Below are 12753 nucleotides of genomic sequence, written 5' to 3'. Positions count from 1 at the left end.
AGCTCTTTGCCAATCTTCATTGATCACCCGTAACGACATAATCTCAGAATCAGTAAGAGGCACTGCAATTTATGCTGGGTCTGTTCCTGACAGTTGATGCAGTCTTATTCTACCTTTTATAATTAATTCAGAAATGTTTTCTATGTATGTCTTCCATTTTTTTTTACTTTGTTTATGTGCTAAGAAAATCCATTCCATGATTTTATCTTCCCTTTGCATAATGAGCCCAGTAGGAGAATGAGTTGAAGGCAAAATAACCAAAATACAACCAAGCTCAGGATCAATTCTATCCACATATGCATCTTGTGGTCTTTGTTCTACCAAAATTAACTCTTTTTCTGCTTTGGCCATTAGACTCCTTGGACTGTTGAAATCTGAATCCCCTTGTAATGTTTGAAACAAGTTACTTAACTCATAAGTAGCTAATCTCTACCATCGATTTTTGAAAATCATTAAGGGTTTGCAACTTGTCTCTACAGATCTGTACCTTTTGTGGTAGAATTTTTTGTTGAGTTATTTTATACCCCAAATAGGTAATTGAATCTCCTATATATATATATATATTTTTTTTTTTTTTTCTGGAGCAATCTGTAACCCCCAGCATGGCAGAATTCTTTGTGTCTCCTTAAACATTTTCTCTAAAGTATCTAAATCAGAGTCAGCCAACAAAATATCACCCATGTAATGGTAAATGACAGATTGAAGAAATTGCCTATGAATTATTTCTAACGGTTTTCACACAAAGTATTGATATAAAGTTGGACTTTTCAACATCCCCCGTGGAAGTACCTTCCAATGTTATCTCTTCATTGGACCACTACTGTTCAGAGTAGGTCCTGAGAAAGCAAACCTTTCCCTATCCTGCTCATGCAAAGGTATTGTGAAAAAAGTCTTTTAAGTCAATCGCTATTATAGGCCATGACCTAGGTAACAAAGAAGGTAAAGGAATTCCAGGCTGTAAAAGACCCATTGGTTGAATTATTCTGTTCACTGCTCTTCACTCCATTACCATCCTCCGTTTTCCTGATTGCTTCTTTACAGCAAACACAAGGGAATTGCGTGGCCTCTTCTATATGGTGAGCCTCCAGCTGCTCTTGTACCCGCTGTTGAAGTGCCTGCCATTTTTCTTTTGTTCTGGGCCACTGCTCTTGCCACACAGGTCTGTTTGGTACCCATTTTAGGGGCAAGGCTGTTGGTATATCAGCAGTGGCCCTTTTTATAAAATTGGAAACTCAATACCTGTGAAGTTCTGTGTCTGGGCCATGGGCACAGCTTCTGACTGTTCTTGATTACACATATCAATACCTTCCCCAGAAGCATCTGCCATGTCACCCCTAATTTTATCATTGTCTGTCTCTGTGATTGCAGGAATATTAATTTGAGATCCTTTCCCCATAAGTTTATGGGTATGTCAGCCACAAAGGGTCTCAGCTTCCCTGTTTACCCTTTTGGTCCCACACACTTAATCCACCTTACACTTTGTCTTATTTGAGATAATTCACCAATCCCTATAAATTGTGAATAAACCTTCTGAAGTGGCCAATCTGGCTTCCAATACTTTGAGAAAGGATTGTGACATCTGCTCTTGTATCCACCAAACCTTGTATTTCAACACCATTCATTTGTACCATTAATTTAGGTCTCTGATCATTAACCACTGTTTGCCAGAACACAGGTCTCCCAGTACTCCCAAATGCCCCTGTTCTTTCTACTGGAGTGGCTTTGCTCTTGATGTAAGGAAACAGCAACAGCTGAGCAATTCTATCCCCTACATTAATTTGCATCGCCTTCTTTACATATGCCATGGTTTTCATTTCTTCCTTACAGTCCCCATCTATAATACCAGGATGCACAATAAAGCCTTGAGAAGTTAATCCACTTCTTCCCAAGATTATTCCTACTGTCCCTGAAGGTAAAAGACCACTGTAAACACCAGTGGTTATTTTATGACATTAAGCCTGTGGGGGATAATGTAAGAGATTTATCTGAGGCCAGATCCAAAGTTGCTCTGCCTTCAGTGGCATGCCTTAAATCATTGATACCCAGTCTTCATGTTCCTGCAAGTTTGTTACCTCCCGGCTAACCAAAGAAAGCTTGTATTGTTTGCTGTGGGGCCTCAAGCTAACAGGCCCTTCCATTCGTTTCCTGACGGCAGGAGATTACCTTGTACATCTCTCTTGGATTGACAATCCCTAGACCAATGTTTTGAGATCCACTTCTTCCCAAGATTATTCCTACTGTCCCTGAAGGTAAAAGACCACTGTAAACACCAGTGGTTATTTTATGACATTAAGCCTGTGGGGGATAATGTAAGAGATTTATCTGAGGCCAGATCCAAAGTTGCTCTGCCTTCAGTGGCATGCCTTAAATCATTGATACCCAGTCTTCATGTTCCTGCAAGTTTGTTACCTCCCGGCTAACCAAAGAAAGCTTGTATTGTTTGCTGTGGGGCCTCAAGCTAACAGGCCCTTCCATTCGTTTCCTGACGGCAGGAGATTACCTTGTACATCTCTCTTGGATTGACAATCCCTAGACCAATGTTTTCCCTTCCCACAGAGGCTACAATACCCTGGGCGTCGTGGCACATCATCACCATCACGGCCAGAAGCTCCTTGTACTCTTCTACAAGTACCATTTACTCCAAAGCTAGTGCACCTGCTATTTTGAGGTCTGGAACTTTTAACCTTACAGTTTCTTTGTAAATGGCCAAATTTACCATAATTAAAGTACCACCTGTTTAGATATCCGAGAACTCTAGCTATAGCTTGTCCTATGATATTGTTTTGATGCTCCTGCGAGCTAATATTATTAACTGTCTCTCTTACCCATTCATCTAATGGGGCTCCTCATGCTTTTAATGGTCTAACTGCTCTCTTACATTCAGTATTTGCATTCTTATACGCCATGATCAGTGTCAATGCCTGTCTGGTCTCAGGAACTGGTATGGCTCTATCTAGAGCTGAATCCAATCTCTGTAATAATTTCAGTGAAGGCTTCTCCAGGCCCTTGAAATACCTTAGTAAATGAAGTGGTTGTTTTACCAGGCTCCTCAACCATGTCCCAAGCTCTTAAGGCTGCAACACGACATTGTTCAATTACTAGATCTTCAGATCGGATTTGTTCTCTTAAGTCAGCATAATGCCCTTCACCAAGCAATTTATCTTTAACAACATTTATCCCTCTTGTTATATTTTGTTGCCCTACTCTTGTGGCTTCATTTCTCTACAGCGATAACCACTGTAACTGTTGAGCAGCTTCTAACACAGCTGACACCAGTTCAATCTTGGGGAATAAGTATATGCTTGCATAGCCCAGTTACTTAACATTTGATTAACAAAAGATGAATGCATCCATACCATACAATATTATCTTTAAAATGCTCTAAATCTAGCATATCTACTGGATGCCGTGCCATCTCATCATGAGCCTCACCACCATCATTAGGAGGGATTTGTTGCACAAAGACTGGAAAAGCTGATGGTGTCTGTGTTGCCCTAGAGAATTCCTCTATCGGAGCACTTATCTCCAAAGCCCTTTTGGCCTGTCTGCTTTCCTGTTCCTCTAGAATCTTTGTTTTGTGTGTGTGTGTAGGGGGTGGGCGTTCAAGACAAGGTTTCTCTGTGTAGCCTTGGCTGTCCTGGACTCACTTTGTAGACCAAGTTGGCCTCAAATTCACTTTCATCCACCTGCCTCTGCCTCCCAAGTGCTGGGACTAAAGGTGTGCGCTACCACGCCCGGCCCTCTAGAATCTTTACGGCCTCTCTGGCTTCCCATTTTTCTTTGCACCCTTCTTTGCACGCTGGTGCTCTGACTGCCTGGCTTATGGAGTGGGGGGGGGGGCAGCAATTGTGGGAAACACTGGCTCTCAGTTACCAGGTGTTTTCCCTTTACCAGTGGTGCTTTTTGCTTTCGTAATGCTTCACTCTCTACCCGAAAATTCTCTAGTTGTACAGCCAACTCTGCAATCCTTTTTAGAACAGTAGAATTTACTGACCCTTCTGGTTTTGTTTTGTTTTGTTTTATCTTATCGGTCTTCCTTCCAAGCTTTTAAAAAATGTAATACAGTAAAAAGACAAAGGAAAAACAAAAAAATTCCCTCTGGATATAAGAAAAGAACTTTGCAACAGCAGCTGTGATTTTGCTGACACCCTGGAACAGCATCTGTGTATCTTCAAAGCCTGCGTCTTCCTCCATAACATTAGAAGTTACCCATTGTGCCCAAAGCAGGTTGGGCGCCACCTGTAGGCTTCTACCTTTTCCAACCCTACTTTATTTGAGGTTCTTTAATGCTTATACTTCCCTTCCAACCTGCCTACACTAGACAGAAGAGAAAAGAGGTTTATGGGAACAGGGAAAGTAGACCTTGTTGGACTCAGCTTCTGGGACCGATTCCCCAGGCTTAGTCGGCAGGATTTCAGCAGACCAGCAATTCAACTAAAGTTGCTGCTGGAACCTGGAACAGCAGTCGGCACCCAGAGCCCCAAAAGTGTTCTCTGGAGCAGTTCTCTCTAGGAGCGTCTCCAAGTGGAGCGATGAACAGCCAAACAATACCAAGACCCGAAAAGCCCCCCTCCTCCTGTTTTGGGCATATATCCTCTCAGAGTTTGTACTAAGATGTTTCAGCTGGCAAAAACCAAGCCCCCGCATGAGGTGGTTCATCTTCTAGTGGATAAACATCACCTGTTCTCTCACATGTCCGTTCCCCATCCCACACTGGGGGTCAAAGCAAAAACATGTTTACATCCACTACAGGTACCATTCTGGAAAGCTGGCATAATGTGTAAGTTTATCTCATGATGTTCTGGCTAAGGTAAGACAGACAGAAATGAACTCAGTGCATGCCAGGAGTTGGGATGGGAGGAAAGGGATGAACAGGAGGAGCTCAGAGAACCTGGCCAGTGAAAATTCTTTGTAGAACACTAATGAGGGATGCATGCCAATCATTGTGTCTGTATATCGGATAACTGCAGGGAATTGTGCTGAGTGAAAAAAAGACAACGCCATGCATTGGGTACATCTGCATAAATTTTTTTAAATTGAAAAACTATGTAAATCAACGGTAGATCAGTGATTGCCATGAATTAGGACTAGAAGAGGGAGGGTGAGTGAGGTGAGTGGACATCTTCCTGAAAGAGTGACAGAGCAGGCTGTGGTGGCATGTACCTGTAATCTCAACACCTGGGTGGTGAACTGGAGTTCAAAGTTAGCCTCAGCCCTGTGGTGCATGAGACCCTGTTTCAAAAACTTAAAAAAAAAAAGATTATTTATTTATCTATTTATTATGTGTACAGTGCTCTGCTTATGTGTACACCTACAGGCCAGAAGAGGGCATCATGTCACATTATAGATGCTTGTGAGCCACCATGTGGTTGCTGGGAATTGAACTCAGGACCTCTGGAAGAGCAGTCAGTTCTCTTAACCTCTGAGCCATCTCTCCAGCCCCTTGTTTTAAAAACTTTAATTAATAAAACAATGAAAGGACATCAGGGCAGATCCTTGGGAGCCTCAGAGCTGTTCTTCGTCTTTGGTTAGAAATTGTGTAGATGCAAATACCAGAGCATGTGCCACATGTAGGCGCACACACACAAGAACGGACGACACAGTAAGTCAGGGAGGATGTAAGATTGGTACACTGTGTGTCCTGGTTGTGATGCTGTACTGGTACGTTTGGTGAGCTGTTACCATGGAGGGAAAGTGGGTAGAGAGCACTTAAAATCCCTCTGAATTATTTCAAGTACTTGTCAACTTACAATTATCTCAAAAATTTAAAATGTAGCCAAAAGTACCCAGGTGTGGTGGTGTGCACCTGTGACTACGGCGCTTGGAAAGCTGGAGCAGGAGGGTCGTGAATGTGAAAGTAGCCCAAGTTATACAGCAAAACCATCTCAAAAACAAATCAAAACAGCAGACAACGAGCTCATTACGTCACACAAGAATGTTTACGGCAGTCTTGCTGAGAACAAGAGGTCAGAAATAGCCTAAGTTAGAGTCAGAGGGGACCCACTGAGACCCTGGGGTTTGACTCCAAGACTGCCCCTTAGCCTTGAGAAATGATAAGGTTTTTGTGTTAAGTAAATACACCCATCACTGACTTTACCTCAAAAGAAAAAAAAAACCAGAAGGCAGGCACCACAACGGGCTCCCAGAGCCATCCTGTGAAAGAGCAGGGCTGCTCATTGGCAGAGGAGGATTCAAAGGGATGGGCCGTTAAGAAACTCCGATTCGCTGTATACTCTTTTTCCTATTAACACTACTTTCAGTCCCAAATAAAATAATGGAAAAAACAAAATCCTGAGCCTGCCCATTCTCCGGTCACTTGGTTTCTCCTTTTGTGCCCAGCAGGTGGCGGAAGTGTCCTAAGGACGGGTTGCATCTCTGTTTAAGGTGTCGGTCGTCATCTCCCGTCAGCAGGTGGCGCTGTGAGAACCATTCTGCGTGCTCAGGGAACCCGGGCCTGGAACTGCCAGCTCCCAAATGTGGAGCCACAGGACCGCTTTCTGGTCCAGACAGGGTTAACAGCGCACATTCCAGAGCAGGGGAAAAGGAGACTGGAGGTTACAGACAAAAGGAGGGGGCACCAAGGGCTAGCTTCTAACAACACCACAGCTCTGGTGGGAGAGATAGATCACTCCCAACAATGGCCACAGCTGTTTTTGTCTGCCCCGAAGGAAACTGACTTAGGAAGCAGGTATCAGAGAGGGCCCTTCCTGAGGGGACTTCTGTCTGCCTTGTAAAACTGTCAGAACAGCTGCATTGATGTGTGCGTGATGGAAGATGAAAAGAAGGGCACAGGCGGTTGGCCACAGATGGACAGGCTACTTACAAGTCAAGGCAGGTGACAGCGCCCTGCAGAAGCTCTGCAGGTGGAGCGCGCTGATTCATTGCCCAGTTAGCATACCAAGGGGAGGTGGACCTCGGCCTTCCTCCAGGCTTGTGGGCGGAGCTTCCAGCAATCCATCTCAGCGGAGGCTTCCGCTTTTTTGCACCTCAGGTGTGAACCCTCCTTCCTCCCCAGGGCATGGCCCTCCTGCTACTGCAGGCTGAGCCAGCAAACTCCCTTGGATTTCTTTGTGCCTAGACAGACCTGAGACGGCTTCTGAAGCTCACCTGTTAATACGTACCCTTTGGATCTTTCATCTAGGACTCAAAACTGTTTACAAAAATATAATGAGGGCCTGGGGAGGTGACTTAGTGAGTAAGAGTGTGTGCTGTGCAAGCATGAAGACCTGAGTTCGAATCCCCAGCTACCATGTGCTTATAACCTCAGGATTGGGGGAAAAGACAGATGGGTCTGGGGAGCTCACTGGCTTGCTAGCCAGCCTAACCTAAATGGCTCAGTAAGAGAGTCTGTCTCGGGGAATATCTTGGGACAGTGACAGAGGAAAACACACCTCCTCTGGTCTTGCATGTACCTCTACTTACATGTATACTCACAAACATATACCAGACACAGAGATACAGGGAATATGTGATAAGCTGAGAAAGGGTGTGTGTGTGTGTGTGTGTGTGTGTGTGTGTGTGTGTGTGTGTGTGTGATGTCAGCACTAAAAGTTCTGCCTTGGCATTTGCTACGAAATGGGATTCTATGTTGGCCACTGAAGTCCTAGCCAGGGAAGGAATTGCCTTTGGCACACCAGCCTATAAGCCACTGTGACGAAGAATCACCTGTGATTGATTCTGGGTCCCTCTCACCTGGTGGCTGTGGACCCTCCACCTCTCCCTGCACCCACCCTCCTCCAGTGTTGGAAAAAAAAAAAAGCCAAGAGAGGCTTCGTTGGTCAGAATCATGGGCGCTGAGCAATACAGAGTTGGGACCAATGGGGTTTCTTTAAAAGCATGCCTCACTGGGCTGGGGCATAGCTTAGTGGGACACTGCTTGCCCAGCAAACATGAGAGCCTTAGGTTAGATTCCCCAGAATCCTCCCCCCCCCCAAAAAAAAAAAACAAAAAAGGCATCCTTCCGCCTCTGGGTGGGGAGGCCATTAGCTAGTAGGATGACAAATGAACTTGGCTAGAGGAATTTGGTGAGCTGGACTCTGCCTCCTGTAGAACTCAGAGCCCCCACGCGTTTCTTTTGTTAAGCTGGCCCACAGTTTGTTTTGAGAATGCCCGAGGGGCCCAGGAGCCAGACAATTAAAAGCCAAGCTCATTTTTTGAGATCTGAAAACCACAGCCGTCTGCACGTGGGAGGTGCTGGGAGAGCTGGCTCTGTCGTCCCTGCCTCACCAACACCCGCGGCCCCCTCTTCGGGTCACCTGGTGGTGCCAACAGCAATTTGAAAGTTTGCTGAGCTTGAGAAGTCTTGGGGAGGGCTCACTCTGAGCACACCCCTTTCCCCCTAGGGGAGGAGGGGGGGGGCGAGGAAACATGGGACCAGCCCTGTTCCAAGCCCATCCTTATTGGCTGGCATGAGGCAGAGGGAGCTTTAAAAAGGCCACAGTCTCTAGGCTAGGGGACTCAAGCCTGTGCTAGTGGCTAGTGAGTGCCCTCCTCCTACCTGGCACCATGCAGCTCTCGCTAGCCCTGTGCCTCATCTGCCTGCTTGTACATGCAGCCTTCCGTGCTGCGGAAGGCCAGGGGTGGCAAGCCTTCAAGAATGATGCCACAGAGATCATCCCAGGGCTTGGAGAGTACCCCGAGCCTCCCCAGGAACTAGAAAACAACCAGACCATGAACCGGGCAGAGAATGGAGGAAGAGCTCCCCATCATCCCTATGACCCCAAAGGTACGAAGCCTTTAGAATCTTCTCTTTTGGGGGCTTTGAAAATTGTATGGATGCTTAGCCTCTGCCACACCAGGGGAAGGGCCAGGTTTCCCTGGAAGAGTGCTAGCACAGCATTACAATCTGAGGACAGGGTTGGGGGGGGGCACCGGCAGTGAGCATCCAAAGCAGGGCGGAGGCTGAGGTCAGCTGAAGCTGGCATTAACACAGGCACAGGCTTGTGGGACGGTTCAGAGAATCTCCTCCTGAGGACTAGGACACAGTTCAGATATAGCAGTTCAGACCAGTGGGGGGAGGTGACAAGGTGAGGCTGGTAGCACCTGCTGGATGCCGGATGCTGTAGCTGTACTAGCTTCCAGAGGACCACCCCCCATGAGGTAAAACCCAGAGCTTAAAGGTAGAGAAATGGGAGGCTTCTAAGATAAAGTCATCTGGGAGTAAAAAGAGCTGAGACTAGAAGCTGGTTTGATCCAGTCACAAGGCAACCCTAGATTGAGGTTGGGTGGGACCCTGAAGTCAGAAGAACCCGTTTCGTTCGCCTTGTCCATGGTCTGCCCAATGGACCCCAGTGGACTATCATTAAAAGAACAGAGTGTGTAGGTTTTAGCCTGTGACATGAGTGGTCCGTGAGAATAGAATCTCCTGTGTGGCCACAGGTGGCACCATCTGCCCTCAGCTTGTACCCTGGCCCCAGCTTTGCCTCATTCCTGGGGATGCAGCCTATGGAGGAGGCAGGCCTGCACAGAGAAATTCCTGGGGGGGGGGTCAAGTGCACAGCTGGCACCTGGAGGGGCACTCCAGAACGAGGACTTTGCTGCCCGGCTGGTCACTATTTTGTGTGGGAGAAAAGCTTATTCATTTTTCTAGGCCTGCCACCATATTGTGTTCCCTCCTGTCTCCTAGCCAGTAAGGGATGTGGGGAAAGGGGCCACCCCAAAGAAGCATGCAATGCAGTCACGTTTTTGCAGAGGAAGTGCCTGACCTAAGGGCACTATTCTTAGAAAGCCCCAAAACCTGTCCTTCCCTGGGCAAACAGGCCGCCCCCACATACCACCTCTGCAGGGGTGAGAAGTCAAGTCAGCCCAGAAACCAAAAAGCCAGCCACAGGAGGGTGGCAAGGTCCGTCCTCCCTCCCTCCCTCCCTCCCTCTCTCTCTCTCTCTCCTTCTTTCCTTTCTTCCTTTCTTTCTTTAAAATCCTCTAGTGTCACATTGTCTCTGACACCATGAAACCTTGGGGGTGGACAGGACTCGCATATGAATTAGCTGGTGTAAAAGCTCCAGGTCCACCTAAGGTCATGGTAGAAAACATAGCCTGGATGAGTACAGGGGATGAGGCCAGGCATCGAACCCAACCTCCTTCCGGAAAGAATAGACTCCAAGCAGGATCCAATCACTCAAGGCACTCAGAACAAGAAAGCCTGGTATTCCAGCAGGCGCTAAACAAATGCTTACAGTAGCAGAAGCTGTAAGGTTTCGGCTCAGAACTCTGACCCCCGTGTAAAGCAAATAAACTAAGGAAAGTGGGATTGACCCTCTACCCCCACCCCTAACCCATCTACAACCCCCGGGGGTCCTATAAACAAATCACTTTCACTCTTGCCAGGAGGTGCAGGCACGGCTAGACAGAGGCAGCAGCAAGCAGCCCAGCCCTGCCTTTGGGGCAAGTTCTTTTCTCAGCCTGGACCTGTGATAATGAAGGGGTTGGACACACTGCCTTTGGTTGCTTTTCAAGTCTAATGAATTCTTATCCCCACCACCTGCCCTTCTACCCGATCCTCCACAACAGCTGTCCTGATTTATTGCCTTCAATTAACCTCCACTCTTTTTTTTTTTTTCCATCTCCTGGGACCCGCCCCAGCACCAGTGGCTAGTGAGGGGTGAGTTTAGGAGGGAGCAGAGCCTGCCAGGTGTGGCTACAGGCTACTCGGCAGGGCTGGGGGTAAAGAGCCTAGTAGGCACAAAGCCCTGGGCTGGATCCCTAGTACCTCATGAGACAGATCTAGTGAGTGACCCACGCCTGTACACCACCACCCGAGACGTGAAGATAGGAGCCCAGGAATTCAAGACCATCCTCAAACTACACAACCACTTTGAGGCCATCCCTAGGCTACTTAAGACGCAGTCTCAAAATAAGAACTGCCAGCTCCGATTCTGAGTGTAATGCGCATGTATTGCGGACGAAGTCGTTGGATCCTGGGCCAACCTATGACACAAAAAGTAAATGACAGAGCGCTGGTGTTTGATCACTGGGTTCTAAGGACAGAGAGCAGCCAGGAAGGGGTACACTTCCTCCCCCTCTAGCCCCCCCACCCCACCCCCGCCGCCTCCTTCCTATAATCCATGCGTAGATTAGAAAGCGCCCGAGGCAGGTTTGGAAAAAGAGGGAGGGATATGAAGGAGCCGGCTAACCTAGGCCAGGCTTGCAGCCCTCACCCATCCCTCTCTCCGCAGATGTGTCGGAGTACAGCTGCCGCGAGCTGCACTACACCCGCTTCGTGACCGATGGGCCGTGCCGCAGCGCCAAGCCGGTCACCGAACTGGTGTGCTCGGGCCAGTGCGGCCCCGCCCGGCTGCTACCTAACGCCATCGGCCGGGTCAAGTGGTGGCGCCCGAACGGGCCCGACTTCCGCTGCATCCCGGACCGCTACCGCGCACAGCGGGTGCAGCTGCTGTGTCCCGGTGGCGCGGCGCCGCGCGCGCGCAAGGTGCGTCTGGTGGCCTCGTGCAAGTGCAAACGCCTCACCCGCTTCCATAACCAGTCGGAGCTCAAGGATTTTGGGCCGGAGACCGCGAGGCCGCAGAAGGGTCGCAAGCCCCGGCCGCGTGCCCGGGGCACCAAAGCCAACCAAGCGGAGCTGGAGAACGCCTACTAGAGTGCGTCCGCGCCTACGCAGCCCCTGCGCGATCCGACTGGTTTTCATTGTAAAGCAGCCCAGGCCAGGGGCGCTAAACCTTCCAGGCCATGCGGAGTCCCCAGCCCGTAGAGTCCCTTCGCCCTCCTGCCCGTTGTGAGAGTTTCTGCAGGCCAGGAGAGGGAGCTGAGTCATAGGCTGAGCCGCTCTGCCCGGGCCCTGGGCCCTCCCACCCTCGCCGGACCCCTACCGGGCCAGGCAGCGTTTTCGCCGTAAAAGCAAGGGAGGGTGAAAGGACCTGGGACTGGTTAACGAAGTACAGTGAGATCTGCTCCCTCCATCTCAATGTAAAGCCTGTGTGTGCAAGAACATCAACACAGGACTAGATACGGTTTCTGACCCTGGCTTGGCCACTGAGCGTGAGGTTGAGCTGCGTGATTCTATTTTGGTACCCCAGGCGATCCTTTGTAAAATAGGGGTCAGGGTGAAATTGGACTCTCCAGGACTCTGCTGAGATTCCAAGGATTGAGATGCCCCATGTGGGCAGGGAGAGGGCACGGTGAGGGAATGAGAGAGAGAAAAAGAGATTTTCTGATCCCAGCCTGTCTCCTACCCCCACCCCAGATTGGCTACCTCCACTCTGTCATCTCAAATTTGCCTTCAACCGGGGTAGAGAAGGGCAGGTTCCCAGAGATGGTAAAAGGGACAGAAATCGTATCCCTGGTCCCCAAAATCAGTGTCCTGGCCCCACTGCCTGCCATATTTTAAAGGGATTTTCTACACAACAGTTTAAAGGCTTTGGAGGAAACTGAGCTTGCCAGCCACCTCCCATCAAAGATGTCTCTTCCAGGACAGCTCCTCCCTCCTGCCACCCAGAGACACATTTCTGTCTAGAAAAACAGCTTCTTCATACTCTAGTTCGTGATGGCATATCTGACATTAAGAAGAGTAATGCTTGGGTGGGTGGGTGGGTGGGGGGACACACGTGCTGTACATATGCTGAGAAGCTGTCAGGCGCCACAGCGCCACCCACAATCCTTTTGTAAATCATTTCCAGACACCTCTTACCTTCTGTGTGGATTTTAATTGTTAAAAAAGGGGAAGAGGAGGCGAGGGGGAGAACCCCCCCACTCCCCTCCCGGGGCTGGGCTGGTGGGATTGGCGGAACTTTCCACGTG

The 12753-nt window shown here is 48.7% G+C and overlaps 1 protein-coding gene across 1 annotated transcript; it reads left to right on the top strand.

The window, feature by feature from the left end:
- Window positions 1-8191: 8191 nt before the first annotated feature.
- On the top strand, window positions 8192-12691 carry SOST (sclerostin). The gene is made up of 2 exons (XM_084748140.1): window positions 8192-8725; window positions 11175-12691. The coding sequence occupies exons 1-2, from the start codon at window positions 8506-8508 to the stop codon at window positions 11594-11596; spliced, it is 642 nt and encodes a 213-aa protein (XP_084604266.1). The 5' UTR covers window positions 8192-8505; the 3' UTR covers window positions 11597-12691.
- The last annotated feature ends 62 nt before the right edge of the window (window positions 12692-12753 follow it).

The sequence above is a fragment of the Acomys minous genome, assembly GCF_964271855.1.
Source record: "Acomys minous genome assembly, chromosome: 12".
NCBI lineage: Eukaryota > Metazoa > Chordata > Mammalia > Rodentia > Muridae > Acomys > Acomys minous.
The sequence above is the reverse complement of the archived record's forward strand: the minus strand, read 5'-3'. Positions and strand labels throughout refer to the sequence as shown.